This window comes from Chroicocephalus ridibundus, chromosome 1 (genome assembly GCF_963924245.1).
Source record: "Chroicocephalus ridibundus chromosome 1, bChrRid1.1, whole genome shotgun sequence".
NCBI classification, from domain to species: domain Eukaryota; kingdom Metazoa; phylum Chordata; class Aves; order Charadriiformes; family Laridae; genus Chroicocephalus; species Chroicocephalus ridibundus.
In genome coordinates, this window is record NC_086284.1 from 30,618,901 (window position 1) to 30,637,191 (window position 18,291).

Consider the following 18,291-nt stretch of genomic DNA (forward strand, 5'->3'; position numbering starts at 1 on the left):
TCCCTCCTCCGGGCTCAGCCCGGGGCCGCCGAGCCCGCTGGCCTAGGCCTGGCCCGGCCCGCCCGGTGCCCGCGGCCCGCCGAGGCCCCTGTCCCGCCCAGCCCGTCCCCACCTCACTGCCTCCGCTCCCCTGCTGGGGCCGACCACGACGCCTACGGAAGCGCGCAGCTCCCAGTACCTGGATCCTATCTCTTCCGCGGAAGAGGCAGAGCTACTGCCTCATTAAAAATCCTCACCGCCGTTCTCCGATGCACCTCGCCCACCCCTCAGCCTCTCCCCTCCCCGCGTTAGTCGGGCACAGAAACAGAACCCCCCCTATCCCTCCCCCGTAGCGGTCACCGGGACATTTTTAGTTTTTCTTTTCGGTCAGGCGCGCCGCGGGCAGCAAAAGAGGTAGACGAGGCCGCGAAGGCCCCCGCGGACGCCGGCCGGCGGTTGACGTGTCGGTGGGGAGCGGCGGCGGCAGCCGGGAGCATCATGTGAGTGAGCCGTCCCGGGACCCCCTCTCCTCCCTTCTCCCTCTTCTCCCTCCCGGCCCTAACCTGGTGCTTTCTCCCCAGGTCGAAGGTCACCTTCAAAGTGACGCTCACCTCGGACCCGCGGCTGCCCTACAAAGTGTGAGTGGAGTGGCGGGCCGGGGCCGGGGCCGGGACCGGGACCGGGACCGGGGCCGGGGCCGGGGGTGTCGCCGCCTGAGGCGAGGAGGCCATGAAAAGCGTCGGCAGCGCAAAACGTACGCGCTCCTGAGGCGGCGTTTTTGTCCCTCTCCGTGTGAAATGAGAGGCGGTTCTCTGGTGTTAACTCGCCTGTCGGGGCTTTTTGACTTCGTTCTACCGCAAGGCCGATCTTTTTAGGTTTTGACCTAGAGCTTAAATAGTACACGCGCATCTTTGGCAAGATTATTACCATTGGTAAAAGTGAAGTTTTATTTAGTAGTTTAATAGCAAAGTTGCTTTTCACTTTGTCTTAGCAGTCACGTATTTACATACGTTGTAATTTCAGGTTAAGTGTGCCTGAAAGTACGCCTTTCACAGCTGTCTTGAAGTTTGCTGCAGAAGAAGTAAGTAGAAAGTGATGATGTTGGGGTTTTTTTAACTTTTTTGAACATTCCTGAAAGCAAAAGCTTTTTAATTGTAAAATAAAATGGTTAATTCAGCACAAAGAACGCTCTTCTTAAATACACGTGGACAGAAGCTTTATTGGTGTCACTGGGGGCCTGCCAAAACTTTCAGAATCCTAAACTTAGCAATTCTTGCAAAATTTACACATCAGCAGCAGGTATTGACACATGTCCTATTCTTTGCAATTAAATTAAACCACTTGATATGAATAATGCAAAAATTTATGACAGGGAACATAATTAAAATATATTGCTATTGAATATTTAATATTTTAAATTGCTTGCATAAAATATCCAGAAAGTTCTTTAGTGTTGTTCAGGAAATTCTTAAACTCTTCTCACATTCAGTTTCAGTAATCTCTGATTTTGGAAGACACATTTTTTATTATAGAATATAAGGTGTTGAGATTAGGTACACGGGCTAGATTCAAAAAGCAGACATAAGAAAATAAGACTTGGTCTGGGTGTTTAATCTTTCGCATGGAATCCAAAACCAATAGATGCCTAAATTGCTTGTATAATGTATTTGGAAAGAAACATCCTGTTTTTTTCAGATTAAGTGTACAAAGATTAAGAGATGTTCATCTGGGTGTACACAGTAAAATAAAATGTTCACAAAAGCATTACAGATTTTTTTGTCTAGTCAGCAAAGAGTCTGTTCTTGCAATTCCCCTTCTGCCCTTTTAGGAAAACATGGAAAATTTTGGATTATTGAAAAATTTCATTTGTTTAAGCATTGGAATTGTAATAAAATAAGTAATTAGTAAAGATAATGGCCTACATGTTATGAGTCTCCTTATGTTGTTAAGTGTTACACCACTATGTGACACAAGTTCTTAGTGGAAACACAGCTTGTGGGGGGAGGTTGTAGATTGTTTGTTGTAACTTCGCTTGAAGAGAACAATATACAGAATATAAAATGCTGTTAAAGATATTTGCTGATTTAATTGTTCGGGTTTTTTTAGACTATGTTTTTTTCCCAATTATTTTTCATTTGAACTAATACAATCCATTCATAGAGACCTAGACTGAAACGTCTAATAGACGAGCATGAGGGACCAGGAAAGATTGAAGTGGGACTGAGTAGCTGGATATACCAGGAGTGAGGGTCCACTTCTGGTGGGAGGTTTGCCACCAAACCTGTTAACTTTACCTACTCGTAGAACCACAGCATTAGTTTGTGATAGGGTCCTCTGTGAAATGGATTTAAAGAAGAATTAATTACTTAAATATTCGCATTTATCAAACCATTCTTTTAGTTGATGTGAGTATTCGAGCATCTGTGGGAGTTTTGCTTTTTGACTGCAGACCACTCTGGATCAGCATCATTTTATAGAGTAATTGTAGATGTATTTTGGAGGCTTACAAGAAAGATTGAAAAGGTGCGATGGAATGTAAAAGAGCCCAGTGTTGTTAATGCTCACTAGAGTAATTCCATTAAATGCCTATACAATAAACACTTTCTTTTAAAGAAAATAGAAAATACAAATAATACTTTATTAATTTCCCCCAAAACAGTGTGAAGCACCTTTGTATTAGCCTGTGTCAGTGATAAGTAGGAATTAATAACATGAACATATGTTTGATTTTTCACAATATGGCACTGTTTTTAGTTGTCATTGCTGATGTGTTACTGAAGCTTTTTACATCTCTATGAGACCAGGCAGAACTAAATGCTTTGTAAACAGAGAACAAAAAAGACTGTTTTGCTCTTCCGGGGAATGAAGTTCCTTTGATCCTTTGTGAACTGGCACTGAAAAGAATGAGAGAGAATTTTTTTCTTATATAAATGTTTTTTGTTCCATGAAATCCATAGCTTAACGTTAACTTGAGCTGTGCATTGTGATTCAGATACCAGTTTCACAGTATCCTGTGTGAAACATATAAGGAAAAGATCAAACTGTAGCCCTGGATGTTGGACAAAGATGTTAGTTGGTCTCCAGGGGAAGCGCATTACCTCCTCACTGGTTAAAGCTTCTGGGTCAGAAAAGGATTTAAGTTTTGACTGTTTAACTTTAGCAAGTTTCTACTGAGTTGTTTTTCAGGGTCTTAAAGTTTGTCCAAATTGTAACCAGAATTCCTCTGGCATAGTAGAACTGTAGCCATGGTATAGAATGGTCATCTTATGTATCAACTTTCAGTCACAGAGCTTTGTCAAAGATTACATATTTTCCAAGTAAAGTTTCCTGAATTACTTTTATTACTTTTATTTTATTACTTTTTTTTTTTCTTGGAAACAACTGAAATACACAGTAGGTTTGTTTTCTGTCATCTCTAGCACATCACATAACATGTGAAAGTTCATTGTACACAATTCACGATGGGCAGAGCTGGAAGTGAAAGAGAACAGGGTCATTAAATGGGGAGGTCTCAGGAAGTCTCAGTCATTTGTAGCAGTCTCAGCCCTTCCCACTATATACATTTGGCAGTGATAATTTGGATAATATCAGTTGAATTCTTTTCTTATTTTTTATTTTCTGTTTGTATTACAGACTATATATAAAAATATCAATTGAAATGTAGAGTATTGGAAACACTGCTTTCTTCAGTTTTTTATCTATTTATAGTTCTTTCGACAGTTGTCACAGTTTATTGTGACAGTGTTAATATTCTCATTTACAATACGTGATCTCTCTTGGGTTTTTTCCTTCATCTGTTAAAGCTACTTGGTACATACCTCAGATGTACATTTGTGCAATACTTACAAAATCCTCTCTTACATTTGTGGAATTGTTAATAAAATAGTCATCCATTTCCATTAAATAAAGTTAAATTTTATTCTATCGTAAACATGTATATATTTGAAACTTTTATTTTTCTAATGTTTTTCTAATGTTACTCTTCATAGATTGGTGCTAAAATACTATGGTTTAATGCACTTATCTGCTATTCTTTGTGCCAAAAGGAGATGAGCTTATTGCTGTAGAGGATTCTTGTCATCATTGTAAAAAGTGAGAAAGGGATATAATTGTCTCTATGTAATTGTCATACTTGCCTTGTAGATACTGACAAATGTATTTCCTAGCATTGGAGAAATATGCTTTTGTGTGGCAGCCTCAGTTATCAATTTATAAGGTTTTTAAAGAAAAAAAAAATCTTTTTTTCTTAAAGCGTATGAGTTTGGGGCTGGATGTTACCCAATTTGGTTTCAAAGCAAGCCAAGTGACATGATTTACCTGCTATGGATAAAAAGCTGAGAGAGAAGTAAAACAAAAATTCTTCTAATTTTGTGTGTTTGGAGATAAAAAGAGCCGGTTTTTCAGTATATGAATAATTAAGTACTGTATTCAGGCATGGTTTCTGTGAGCTTTAGCTGTTGCTGTTAATGCATGGTGTTTCTGTAAATTAAACCTGGAAATCTTAAGTTGAGCAATAATGAGGAAAGCACAACTAGTGAAAGCCATTGAAAGGCAGGCTGAAGTGACTTGTTCAGCAGGTGGGAGTGCTCTGCAGTTCTTCCAGGGAAGCACTCAGTGTTAACATTCATAGTTAGCTGCCTTTTTTTCTTACGCAATATAGAGAGGAGAATGGAATGATTTTGTGAGGAGGTTTCACTGATACTCGCTTACACCAGTCTTTCATCTTAGGGGTTGTTCATTGTGCTAAGTAAGGGGAGGCCAAGGAGCAATCTTTGGTCCTCAGACCAAGTAGCACTGATTGACTTCCACCCACCTCTTCTGTCCTGTGTGGCCCAGCCACATTACATAGTGCAGGATTTTTCTCTGGCCTTGCCTGGCTCCTTGTAATCCTGAGAAATAATTTTTCTTGTCTTCCCCATCTCAGTTTCATATTGTAAAACTGACCGCGTATGTTGCGTGTAAAGGTGGGGTACCGTAGAGACCCATGGTGGTGGCTGAGGGTACAAAGCCTGCTTAGGCTGGTGTCAGAAATCTGAGGAGGGAGCCAGATCTGATGCAGTGCTGTTAGTGCTTCCTTTTGTAATTGAATCCTGGAGCAAACTCTTCTCTTGCAGCCGTGCAGTTGGGGAGGTCCCAATAGAGCCAGGGAGAAAGCTAGGAAATTGGTGAAAATTAACCAAGATTAGCTAAAGCTAATTCTTGTCTAACTCCTGTTAGATAAAACAGGTATGCTTCTAAGAAGTTCATTTCCATACATGTTTTAGCCATTCCTTTATCTAGTATAATAAGAACTATTATTTTTTAACTTTGCAGATGCTTAACTTTTATATTTTTTCCAATGAGCAATTATAGTTAGATTTAATTAGTTGTTTAGTACTGCCAATTTCGCGTTCTCTATTGAGGTCTCTAATCAACTTTGACTTGAAACCTGTTTTTTGCTATATCTGTAAATCTGAGGGGAATCTTATATTTTTTTTGTACCTGAGCCAGCTAAAATTATAATTGCTTTGAATATCCCCCATATATTTTCTGCTTTAACTATGTCTCTTCTGTTATTTTGTCCTACTCTTATTTCTTTTAGTTCAAAGTTCCTGCAGCAACAAGTGCCATTATAACAAATGGTAAGAATATAGTTTATATAGAATTTTTTTATAGTTTTTGTATTGTAGTTTCAGTGAAGGGGTATTGATAAAAGCATAAGTGTCTTTTCTTTCAGAACCTCTACAGTCTGCAAACTGCATTTAATAATATTGCAGTATTAATTAAATTGCTTATGCATGGGATGAAGGTATTAAACCACTAATATTATTAATTTGGTTTTGTCCAAATATATAGCTTGGATTTTCTGTGCTGAAGGTTTCTTGTTAGCTCCTGTGATAAGACTAGTTTTGGTTATAAGAAATAGCTGCATGAAGACCTGATGTAATAATTATATCTTGTTGGTATATTATATTTTTTTACCTTTAAGTTTAGTGTATTATATTGTAATATGTCTGTTTCATCTTCCCCTCTTTTTTCTCTTCTCTTCTCTTTTTTTTTTTTTATTCCTTTTTTTTCCTCCCCTAGATGGTATAGGAATAAACCCTGCACAGACAGCAGGTAAGTTAGTATTTATGAAGCCCAGTATTAAAAAGCTCAGTTATTTTTCTTTTAAACTAATGCATAGCACTCGGGGTTCTATTTTAACTTTTGATTTCTTAAGTGGGAGAAACATTACCCAGTAGCTGGAAACTACAGTCAATGTATTGTGTAAAAGGCTAAATCCACAGAACTATTGTTCAGCATTTGCTTATTTAGGTCTGTGAAAAAATGAGGCACTTCTGATCTTCAGAGCTTAGCTATTTAGTGTGCAGTTTAAAAGAGCAATATTGTATATTACATGTTACTGAAACAACAAGTAATAGCTGTATTTTTTTCCCCACTATGCCTAGTTCAGTAGTATTTGCTATTTTAGCAGCACTTCTGATGAGGTATGTTTAAAAAATAGTATTCAGTTTTAGAACAGGAACTCTAAGTGCTTTGGAAAGCATGTTTTCAAGAAGAGAGGATCTTCTTGCCGATGGCTCTTTTATTCTTACCAAGGGATTCCATGTGAGAAATCTCTGATTGCAGCTGTGGAGGCTTGCTGTCACAGAAAAGTGTAAAGCTTTTCCCCATCACCTCTTGAAATATGTGGAAAAGTAGTACAGATGTTAAATTGTACTAATAATGGTATGCTTCTGTGGACTTGTTCTTAAAAAGCTATACTTTTAAATTAATTTGGAAACTATTAACAGTATCTAATCTCAACACATTTGAGATGAGTTACGGTGGAGTATCTTATTAGGGAAGAAATGTTCATAACTTTTTACTAAGAAATAATAAAAATGGCTTTGGTGCTTGTGGAACCCAGTCATCCAGTGAAAATTTTACTCCTGCTTGCAAATGTGATGAACAGTGGATGGAGACTTGTTGTTTTTCTGGTTTTTGCCTGAAATCTCTGCCAGGTCTCATTCATTTGTGCCCTCTGTCTGCCAGTCATTATTGAACGTACCACACCATTTTTTTTTTCAGATCTAAAGAGAGTATAAGAAAGCAAGATATTATCATCCCACTTAGCTACGTAAGATAAATAGCATAAAGTAAATCCTTACAGAGCAAGTAGTAGTATCTGATGGTTAGAAGAGCAGTTGCTTGACATTAGTTTGGGGAATTTCTTGGAGTTGTAAAAGGAATCATTTAAATGTGGTGAGCCATTTCTGGGGTCTGTGATTGCATCAATGTTTGAAAATGAAGATCAAGTGGGTGTTTGGCTTTCTGCTCTACTGGAGGTTTCTGTCCTTCCTGGTCTTGCCTTAGGATACCTGGATTATGATTTGACAGGTGTACGGCCTCAGGCAGACTCCTCAGCTGATGGTGTCCTCATCGTGATCGATGACCAAGTGTATTAAAAACAGATAATAAAACTAATAATTTAGTTTAGCCTCCAGATCATCACTCACATGACCACTGAAGAATACTTAGGCAAAACAGGTAAAGTCAGTTGCTTAAGCTAAGGTATACTTATGCTGTTTCTCTTCCTCAAAAGTATACTTGCATTTTCTATTATGTGGCTTAAATTAGTTGTAGCTTAATCCTGCAAAGTAAATGTATTTAGGACTATTTGACTCATGTCCAGAGGAGAGCTACCAAGCTGGTGAGGGGTCTGGAGACCAGGTCATATGAGGAGAGGCTGAGGGAACGGGACATGTTTAGCTTGGAGAAGAGGAGGCTGAGGGGAGACCTCATTGCCCTCTACAACTACCTGAAAGGAGGTTGGAGAGAGGTGGGTGTTGGCCTCTTCTCCCACGTGAATAATGACAGGACCAGAGGAAATGGTCTGAAGTTGTGGCAGGGGAGGTTTAGGTTAGATATCAGGAAGAATTACTTTACTGAAAGAGTGGTCAGGCAGTGGAAGAGCCTGCCCAGGGTGGTGGTTGAGTCACCATCCCTAGAGGTATTAAGAAACATCTAGGTTTGGCACTTCAGGGTGTGCTCTAGTGACAGAGATTGTAGGGGGTTTTTTTGGTGTGTGTATGGTTGAACTTGATGATCTCAAAGGTCCTCAAAGGTAGTTCACCATGCTTGCAGCTGTGCATATTGAATTCAGATCTCCAATTGATTTGCTTTACCATTCCTAAGTTCTTATAAATGTTGAGGAATTATTCAGTAGTAGTATAAGACAGCATCTCATAATCAAGGATCAGGTAAAACAAAAGCATCTAGATGCAAAATGTTTTCATCACAGTCTAAATCTTATCTGCAAATGTAAAATTAAGCACATGGATTGCACATGGATTTTTTTTTTTTTTTTTTTTTTTTGGTAACAAGAAGGTACCATTGCCCTGACAGTGCTGTGTGTTATTGCCCTTAAACTGGAGGGGAAAAAAAAAACCAAAACAACCAACCCAAAAAACAACCCCACCCCACCTCAAAAAAAAAACCAAAACCACAACCAACTAAAGAATGACCTACACCAAACCCATGACCCAGAACAAAATCCCTCCTCAGTTTACAAGTAAACTTATATAATTTAGATATAACTTTATTTTCAGCCTTATTAATTGATATCTCAGAAAATCGGTAGGGTAAAACATACTTTTTTTTTTTCTCCTTTTTTTTCTTTTTTTTTTATTATATATTAAAGTTCATGTAGATTGAACAGTTACTTTAGTCTTCAAAAACTTCCCAAAATAAGATGATCTAGGAATAAAATCTTAGTAATCCTTGGGGATTTCGGAGGTTTTGTACTGTTCCACTATTTCTCCACCTTTCTGAATAAAAGTACTCCTTAAGTATGACTTTCATTCTCCCTACCTGATCCCATGGAGCAGGGGAAATGAAAGCTGAAAAAGCTAGACTTAGCACTTAATTCCTGTATTGATTTCAATTTTAAATCCTTGATAGTTCAGGGAATAGTATGCCATAAATTTAATAAAACCAGTGTGATATTAATGATGGAAACAGACTGAGAGGTGGCATGAAGTGTTGTCTGCGTGAGATGCAGCTCTGGTGTGTTTTAAAATTTTAGAGTGTTATGATGGCAATTGCACTATCGATACTTTTCATCTGTATTAGTAAGCGTAATTCTGTGGTTTGCTGGTGTGACAGATTTGCATTCAGTGGGTTTTACAGCCCAGAGCTGTGAATGCCCCATCCCTGGAGGTGTTCAGGGGCCGGGCTGGATGGGGCTTTGAGCAGCCTGGTCTAGTGGGAGGTGTCCCTACCCATGTCAGTGGGGTTGGAACTAGATGATCTTTAAGGTCCCTCCCAACCCGAACCATTCTATGATTCTATTCAGTATGTGGTCCTGGCAGATCTCTAAAAACCAAAAGTCTTCCAGTAACAAATTCTTTTGAAATTATTTGCTTGTTGAATATGTTGAATAAGTAGATGTTGAATAAGTTATGTTGAATAAGTAGAATGGTTTTGATCCTGATCCATGTGCTGGAAGAGTGAAGTTTGAAAAAGGGTAGCTTTGGTCCAATATGTCAATAACTTGAACAAATGTTAAGTATCTTAATCTTTTTTTATAAGAGCACTCTACAGTCAGGAAATGGGGTGCTTGGGAGAGAAATTCTGGTTTTACACGTCAAGGCAAAGATGACTAAGAATAGGTAGATATTGTTAAAACCTGATATTGTAGTATTGCATATAGTCTGTTTCATGCAGTAGCAGTATGAAGTTAAAAAATCGTTCCATATAGTAATTAAATAATGCATCACTTTTAGCAATGTGTTTTCAAGTGTTACATTTAGTAGAAGAAAATAGCAACCTGAATGACAATCCTGAATACGTGCAGCAAATATTCTAGACATCTCAGTATTAGTTTTCATACTATGTCCTCTTGAAAATCTATCATATTAAGACTGTACAGCAATAAACATGATTTTTTTATGCTAAGATGAGATTGACTTATGCTTGGATATGTGTAGAGCCTTCCAAACAGAAAAGTATCTTTGAGGCTCTGAAATTAGAAGCAGATAAGTACTGACCCAAGGAGAGAATTCCAAATTAGTATATGCATGAATGACCTCAAGGTAAAAAAGAAAAAATTATGGAGAAGTAAAATTTCATTTCATGGTCTTGAAATTATTATGTCATATAAGTGAAATCAGACATTGAAGTATAGAACTGCAGAGTTTGAAATGCCATAGCTTGCAAGTCTTTGGGTCTAGATGACTTTGGGTCTGGTATTTTTATTTAAAAATAAGAGCTCTTTGGAGTAAGAGGGATAAGATGAAATTCCACGGAAACATTAAAAAATATACTTCTGGCATATTAGAGGAATTGCTACAAAGATGTTAAACACTGACTTAACATTATTATCCTTTAAATGTGTATGCTTGTTTTGGTAACATTTTATTTGGTTGGTTGGTAACACATTGTGTTTTGTTTGTTTGTTTAGGAAATGTATTTCTAAAGCATGGTTCAGATCTACGGATTATTCCCAGAGATCGAGTTGGGAGTTCTTAACATCTCCTGAAAGATTTGGAATAAGTGACATTGCCATGCAGAAAAGGTCGATTTATTTTGGAACTCCAAAGTGCAACTAATGAATTAGCCTTTTTTAAAGCTAGCAAAAATGACTTCCCAGGATTTGATTTTTTTTTTTGAAACAGAGATAAGGTTTCATTTTCTTGTTAAAATGTATTTACTCATGCACTGATTCTTCACTGACCAGTAGAAGAATGGGCTGATTGCATGTTATGTTCCTGAAAGAAAGATGGACTTCTCTATAGGTGTTACTGACACCACAAGGATAAACACATAGCCACGATCAATAGATATTTAAATTACTGGATATTGTTGGGCCTGCTTGTGCAAGGGGACACTGTGTTATGATTTTGCTGCAAAGAAATTGTTCCTACTGAGTGCTAAACCTTTCTCTTTTTTTTCCTTTTTTTTTTTCTAAACTTATTTCCATGTTTAGAGGAACAGTTTTCACGTGGTTAAAGTATTAAGCTCAAATAGAGGGGAAATTTCAGGGGTTTGTTACTCAGATAAGTAAATAACTGCCAAATGTTCTAAAGTACATGTAGAATTTAATTGCTGCAAATATTTTAGATAAAGGAGAAAACAGAGGTTTCTGTGCGTTAAAACTTCATTTGACGTATTGTGAAGTTAAATTAAATGCAATTTCAGAGAATTTATGAGACCTAATCTCCTCACACGGAATGCCATCAGCTGAGAACGATTGCAGCGTAATTCGGGAATGTGTAGGTACTGGTCAAATAGGTCATTCCTTTTTCAGTAAACTAATACTGGTTCTTTCTGAAAGTCTTGTTTTGTTACTGCGTGTTACGTGGGGAAAAGCGTAGAATTCACTGAAATGTTTGTGTTCAGATTATATGCTTCTTGCTTATAAATTGCCAGGGGTAAACTATCCGTTGTGTATTTTAATTAGACAAATTGCTGCTTTTCTTGAACTGGTAATCTAAATCTTTGTGATTTAATATATTTGGCAAAAGCTTACCCTATTGCATTTTTTTTTTTCTGTCCTACTGAGTTTAACAGAAAGAACAATGGGCGATGTAGTGCTTGGTTAAATGAGTGTTGTCACAAACGCAACTGTCCTGTGCAATAATCGTGCTCTAGAAAGATGTTCAGATAATGTGTCAGATAGTGCAGAAGTACAAAATGCCCTTCTGAGTGAGTGTAAATTGAGCGTATAGAGGAAAACTCTGAAAGCGATATTTGACTATAAACGTTTTTCAACTCTGAAATAAATTGTAAAATTCTGGATTTTCCTTTATTTTAATAAACAATTATATGAACAAACAATTATATTTGTTCCTCTCATATTCTTAATTAGATTGTGACAATAATTAAAAACTCTGCCCTTTAACCTTCTAATCAACATGTTTTCAGATTCATTTCAAGCCAAAAGATTCTTATTATGCGCAATTTTACAGAACACTGCCCTTAAAGGGCAGAGTGCATAGTTTCTATTAATCTAATGCCACAGTATAATTAGGGTGAGCCAAATTAATTGCTTGCAATTTTTGTCTGCAAATCTCATTGAATGAATACCAAAAAAACTCCTGATACTGGAATATAACAAACAGGAACCTTTGGGTTTTTTCCCCTGTCTAAAGTACAATATAGTTTTCGAAAGGTCATCATGGTTAAATGTGTTTTGAAACTAAGATGCTTTGATGTTTACGTAAAGAAGGGTTATGTAAAAATAATTTCAGATGACGACTAACATTTCTTACACTGTTACTTAGGTAATATTACAGATAAAGTATTTGACATACTGCATTGCAAGTAGTTCAGTTAATGTGCAAAGGATCTGTTCATTTTTAAGAATAACGGGTCTTTGTAGTACTTTCTATGTTCATTACACCTTTGTCTCAATATGGTCTCTAAAATCTGAACGTAACTTTTCTGTTTGGTAAAGAGGCTTGATTTCAGTAGTAAAATGTACTTAGCAGATGCTTGCAAGTTGATTTGGTGTTTGCAAGTTCATTTTGTTATGTCTAAGTCATGTTTGACATGGTTGTATAGCAAAAATTCAGGTTTAGAACCAGAATTCCTCGGCTTGGGAGTCGTCATAAGATCCTGAAAAGCGCTGTACTCAGCCTTGTGCTGGTTTGTCTAACTATACTTTCAGGCGTACTTTGGAAATCGACTCTGCCTGGAGCTTGTATTGTCTTTGGCTCTGGTTATAACTTCACTGGTGTTAAATGAGGGACTTCCATTGTTTGTGATTAACTTTGTCTCGCCTTTCCTGAAGTCAATTTAAAGGGTCTTTTTTCTGTATTTTACATTTGTAAAAGGATGGCTGGTTTATGTTACAAAAATATTCTGTGAAGAGAAATTTTAGCAGAATCATAAATGTGAAAAGTCCCACCAAAACTTTTAAAGAGCTGTAATAATTCTTTTGGTTTATACAGTATTATATTAGTCTTATTTTTCTCAAATCTATTATTTGACAGAATTTGAAGATATCATGGAAATTTTTCGGGGAGGGAAACACAATGATCTGATGAAGTATGGAAGAACTGGAAGAGTTAGGAAATGGCCCTGATAATAGGTCTGGCACTAGTATGCCTTTCCTCCCTGTGTTCCCGCATCACAAAATCCAGCTTTCTTCTGTTTGAGATTAAAAGACCGTTTTCCTCTCTTATTGCCACTAAATAATAACCATAAAAATTGTTGACAGCAGGCATCAAAAGTTGAGAATTTTTCTTCTTTGTGTTTAGGTTGATGGTGAAAACCCAGCTCCTGCTGCTGCTGCAGTGATACAATGAGCAGTTGGAGAGAGAGAGAGAAGGAGCTGTGCCAGTACGACTGCAGAATGTTAGTGGATTCTGACGGTGCTGGGGGCACAGCAGTCCTTTCTCTGGCAGCATGCGGGTGGCCATCAAATGGAGCACTTTAACGGGGCAGTGGAAAATATTAAATCCTGCAGTCATCCTAGTAGCGCTGTGGAGACTGTGTTTCAGTGATTCTGGCAGGAGCACTAAACTCCAGCTGGGTAAAATTCAGTCCATGTGCAGTACATAGTGTTCAGATTTAAATACAGTATACCAAACTGTACATCTCAGTAGTGAATTTCAGCCACTGTTCCTACTGCTGGAAGGTAAATGCTGGGGAGTATTCACAAAGGCTCGCATGATCTTTTTGAGGCTAATCTCTGCAGGCTGTTTCTGAAGGTAATGAAAGTGAGAGTCCTCCAGAGAGAGATTCAGAGAAGCTAAATGAATCTTCAGTTCTAAATTGCCCTCTGGAGGAGCCTTTCTCTCTTTACTGGCCAGAGAAAGCCATCAAGGCCTTATCCTCTAGGGACTAACGTTAACCTTTGTGAATACCTTCCCCAACAGGCACTTCCCCCTCCTATCAATATTATATGTTATAGCATTGTACTACCGACTCGCTGTTGTTTGATCTTGATGATACGTGATACAAAGCTCCCAGGGACTTGTTCAAAACCAAAATTACAAGAACTTGTTTGCTTGAAAACAAACCTGCTTTTTTATGTAATACCTTTTGTTGAATGCATATTATTATTTTTTTTCTTTTTACAGCAGGTTCAGCAGCCTTGGTGGGAGTGTGGGGAAGGCTTGTTGCTCTTTACAGAGAGCTTTGTAAGGTTAAAATTAGTTCTGTCTACAAACAAGATGTGTGAATTGAAGAAAACAAAAGATTCTACTATTTCATTTTTTCACAGTATAGAATTTCAGGGAGATACAGAATATCTCCCTGGAAAGGTTAAGAGTTCCTGCAAAGCAGATTTTAAGGGGTTTGGAATGCAAAGAAATAGCCACTAATAGAGGGACCAGGTGCAGGTGTTCCTGTTGATTACTATGAAGAAAATCCTGAGGCTGTGAGTGTCAGTGTCTTTCACTGATGAGAAATACCAGATGTTGCATGTAAGAACTATACCAACCTTAGAGGTTTTTGATCATTTTAATGGAGTAAATTGCTCTTTGATTTTGAACAATAGATCAAGTTTGTCCTACAATCAAGTTCTATTTGTAGGCTTTGAAAGTAATCTTCATGTGGTGGGCGCGAGAACATCACTATCCACAATCCCTTTCACTGCTCTTGAGATTCATCTGTCGTATCAGTTCTTCATGCTTTAAAAGATTGAGGTTTGGTTTTATATGTGATTTCAGGTCTAATTACAGGAGTGAATAAAGGAGCAAATTTTGAATTCTAATTAATTGCGTACAGGGTTCTTCATCATTTTCCCTGATAATTTGCCCCTATTTGTTTGCAAAAGAAACCTTTGCAGTACGGTAAACAGAAGTGCGGTACCCATTTCCTGATTACTTACCAAAACGAGATCAAAGGTGTAGTCATTTAAGTGGTTGTCATATCTTCTGATAACATAGACTTGATTTTATGTCCTGGAACAAAATAATTTTTAAAGGCTGTTTCAAAGTATCATTGACTATTAGCCAATTACTAAAAGCCAATGAAAAAAGCGATGAGGTTGTTCGCGGTCTGTCTTGAGGAATGAACAGTGAGAATTCTGTAAACTTACAGTATTGACTGCGCAAACTAAGCAAATAACAGTCAGAAGGCTGCCCTGCAAGCGTAGCTTAAATGGTGCTTGTAGCCACTCAAATGTGTCTGCTGCTAATTTAATTTTCTGTTTCTTGACATTTTTGTTGTGTAGAGCTAGGCAAAAGAGCTATTTCAAAGCTCTGTCACCAAAGTGTGTTAATTTCTTGCCCCAAATTCATTGCTTTTACCTGACTGTTCGGGTTACTGTTACTGTCGCATGGTTATGTTAAACACATTCTTACAGCTGCTACAATTTCAGTAGAAGCACTCAGCGTTGAACTGACTGATCTGTTCAGGTTAGTGACTTCCAGAAAAGTGACTTCCAATTGACTCTGGAGTCAATTGAGACACCTTTTGATGTTGCCCGCTTGTAAGTTACCAACGCTTTAGTTGATAATTCTTTAGAGAGCATTAAAATAAAATTTAGGAAATGTGGTCTGCTGCTCTTAATATACGTGGCATAGAACCACATCACAGGAAAAATGCTGCTGAAATGAAGGAGGCGGCTGTTGCAGTGGAAGGGACTGATCCTAACGACTAGACAGTTCTGCATGTGGGACCAGATTCATTCCTCAAATCTGACTTGCAGGGGTTTTTTTGCTAATCTTGTGAATTCCTTATGAAAGTATTTTTTTTTTCTGTGCTGTCTGTATGGCTTCTTGCCTGATGAGGAGGGAATCCAGAACTATGTCTGAGTCAACAACCCAGTGCCTTGAACCAGGCAGAGGAGGATTTCAGCCCTTGTTCTGGGAATGGTGTCTGTATTGTACATCCAACAGCCAGCAGTTAAAACAAGGAAGAGGTCATGAGTAGACGGAGAACACTGGCCGCCTAAGACAAATCCAGAGAGAGTTCAGAATCCAGAGAATTCCAAATACTGATGTGTATCTGTGTTTGCTCATTTTTCTCTCTGGTGGTACACGCCCTTCTTTACAGTTGGCTATGTATGTGTGCAGACTGCCTTCAGGTCAGGATAGCATGTAGCCTACTGTTTTCAGTATTCTCCTGCGAAATGAGAGAGAAGTTGATCTTCAGGATAAGGAGAAAACGGGATCTTCATCTTAATACTGTAGGTGAGCCCAGGCAGCCAAACTCCTAGGAGGTAGGGGGAATGCCCTAACTCCAAACCAGCAACATCAGAGTGAGATCTTTGTGATTAGTAGAGTTTTGGAGGGCTTACAGTACAAAAGGAGGGCATTGGTAAGCTGGAGCAAGTCCAATAGAGGACTACCAGGGTAGTTATGGAACTGAAGCCTGTAATGTAGGAGGAAAGAGTGACAGAGCTGGCTTTATTCAGCCTGAAGCAGAGAAAGGTTAGGAGGAATCTTTCAAACATTTAGGGGGTGGTTGAAGATGAAGAAAAAATTGAGTCAGAGGTGGACAGTGAAAACAGTGGACATGGATTGTGACATGGAAATGTCTGATTATTTATAAGGAATAAAGTATTCAGAGTGCTTGGACACTGGAACTGATTCCTAAGAGAGGCTGTGGACTCTCCATCTGTGGTGATACTCAAAAGGTGATTGGACAAGGTCTTGAGAACTGATGTAACTGAGGCTGCTCCAGATCTGAGTGGGCCTTGAACCAGATAAATCCCAGAGATCCTTTCCAACCTAAGCTAGTCTCTGGCCATTTCTTTCCTTAATCCCCCTCTCCTAAGTTTTTCTTGATAGAGAAAGAGCTACATCTTGCTTTACCTTAGGTATCTGCCCAGATAGTGGCGACATGGCAGAGCCACAGCTCTTTCTGCTTGACCACTTTTTGCCCTCCGCACACCTGTACTTTCTCAGAACATCTGTGAAGGGTTGCAGGCTTTGACCTTCTGCTGGAATGGCAGTAAATGTTTGACCAGAAGGAACAGTCAAAATCTTGGTAACCACTACTGTTGTGTCGAAGCTGTGTTGCTGTGACAGTTGCATGAGAAGTTTGGAGTCTGATGGATGAAACATAGATGCTCGTGTATTCATTATGATATTAACATCAGCCATTTTGTAAATTACATTTTTTTATGTTTAAATCGAAAACAAAAAGATGATGTTAGATGTAGCTATTCAGCTAACGTTTATTGCAGTAGCTTTCTAAACCACATTTTCCTCACGTGGGCGGGGGAGGGAATGTAAATAGCATTACTGTAATAAAATGTGGTCAGAGGATCCATGTTGCTTGAAAAATTAACATCTTTCAATTCATTTTTACATTGACGTTTCCCATTAGCAGTAGTGATTTAGCAGTAGAGACCCGTTAACTTGTGACAGGGTTCTGTTCTATTGCTATGGGCTCTTGAGTAGGATACAAATAATACTGGCTAACAATAACAGCAGCCAGGCATCTTTACCCCAGCGTGAATAGTGAAAGATCGTACAAGCACTCAATGTCAATAAGCACCACCCATGCAGAGCAGGTTATTAGTACATGAACAAGGGCGCAGCACGTCTTGCCAACTGTACAGTAGTCGATGTTATCCATTATAGGTGACAATGAAATCAAAATGGTCCAATTATTATGTCAGATTCATTTAATTCCCATTCTTGACTAAATAGCATTCCAGATGAATACGTCTGTAGCACAAAGTAATACGAGTGTCCAGAGTGAGCTCAGGAACCGATTATTCATAGAATCATAGAATCCTCATGGTTGAAAGGGACCTTTGAGATCATCAAGTCCAACCATACACACATAAAAAAAAACCCCTACAATCTCTGCCACTAGAGCATGCCCTGAAGTGCCAAACCTAGATGTTTCTTAAACACCTCTAGGGATGGTGGCTCAACCACCTCCCTGGGCAGGCTGTTCCAGTGCCTGACCACTCTTTCAGTAAAGTAATTCTTCCTGATATCTAATCTAAACCTCCCCTGCCACAACTTCAGACCATTTCCTCTGGTCCTGTCATTATTCACGTGGGAGAAGAGGCCAACACCCACCTCTCTCCAACCTCCTTTCAGGTAGTTGTAGAGGGCAATGAGGTCTCCCCTCAGCCTCCTCTTCTCCAAGCTAAACATGCCCAGCTCCCTCAGCCTCTCCTCATATGACCTGGTCTCCAGACCCCTCACCAGCCTGGTAGCTCTCCTCTGGACACGCTCCAGCACTTCAATGTCCCTCTTGTACAGAGGGGCCCAGAACTGAACACAGGACTCGAGGTGAGGCCTCACCAGTGCCGAGTACAGAGGCACCATCACTTCCCTGCTCCTGCTGGCCACGCTACTCCTGATACAAGCCAGAATGCTGTTGGCCTTCTTGGCCACCTGGGCACACTGCTGGCTCATGTTAAGCTGGCCG

The 18,291-nt window shown here is 38.9% G+C and overlaps 1 protein-coding gene across 1 annotated transcript; it reads left to right on the forward strand.

Moving 5' to 3' along the window:
- The first annotated feature begins 370 nt into the window (after positions 1 to 370).
- Positions 371 to 11,781, forward strand: UFM1 (ubiquitin fold modifier 1). The gene is made up of 6 exons (XM_063333208.1): positions 371 to 479; positions 561 to 617; positions 1,003 to 1,060; positions 5,561 to 5,600; positions 6,046 to 6,078; positions 10,406 to 11,781. Coding segments are annotated over exons 1-6 (258 nt in total). The 5' UTR covers positions 371 to 477; the 3' UTR covers positions 10,474 to 11,781.
- The last annotated feature ends 6,510 nt before the right edge of the window (positions 11,782 to 18,291 follow it).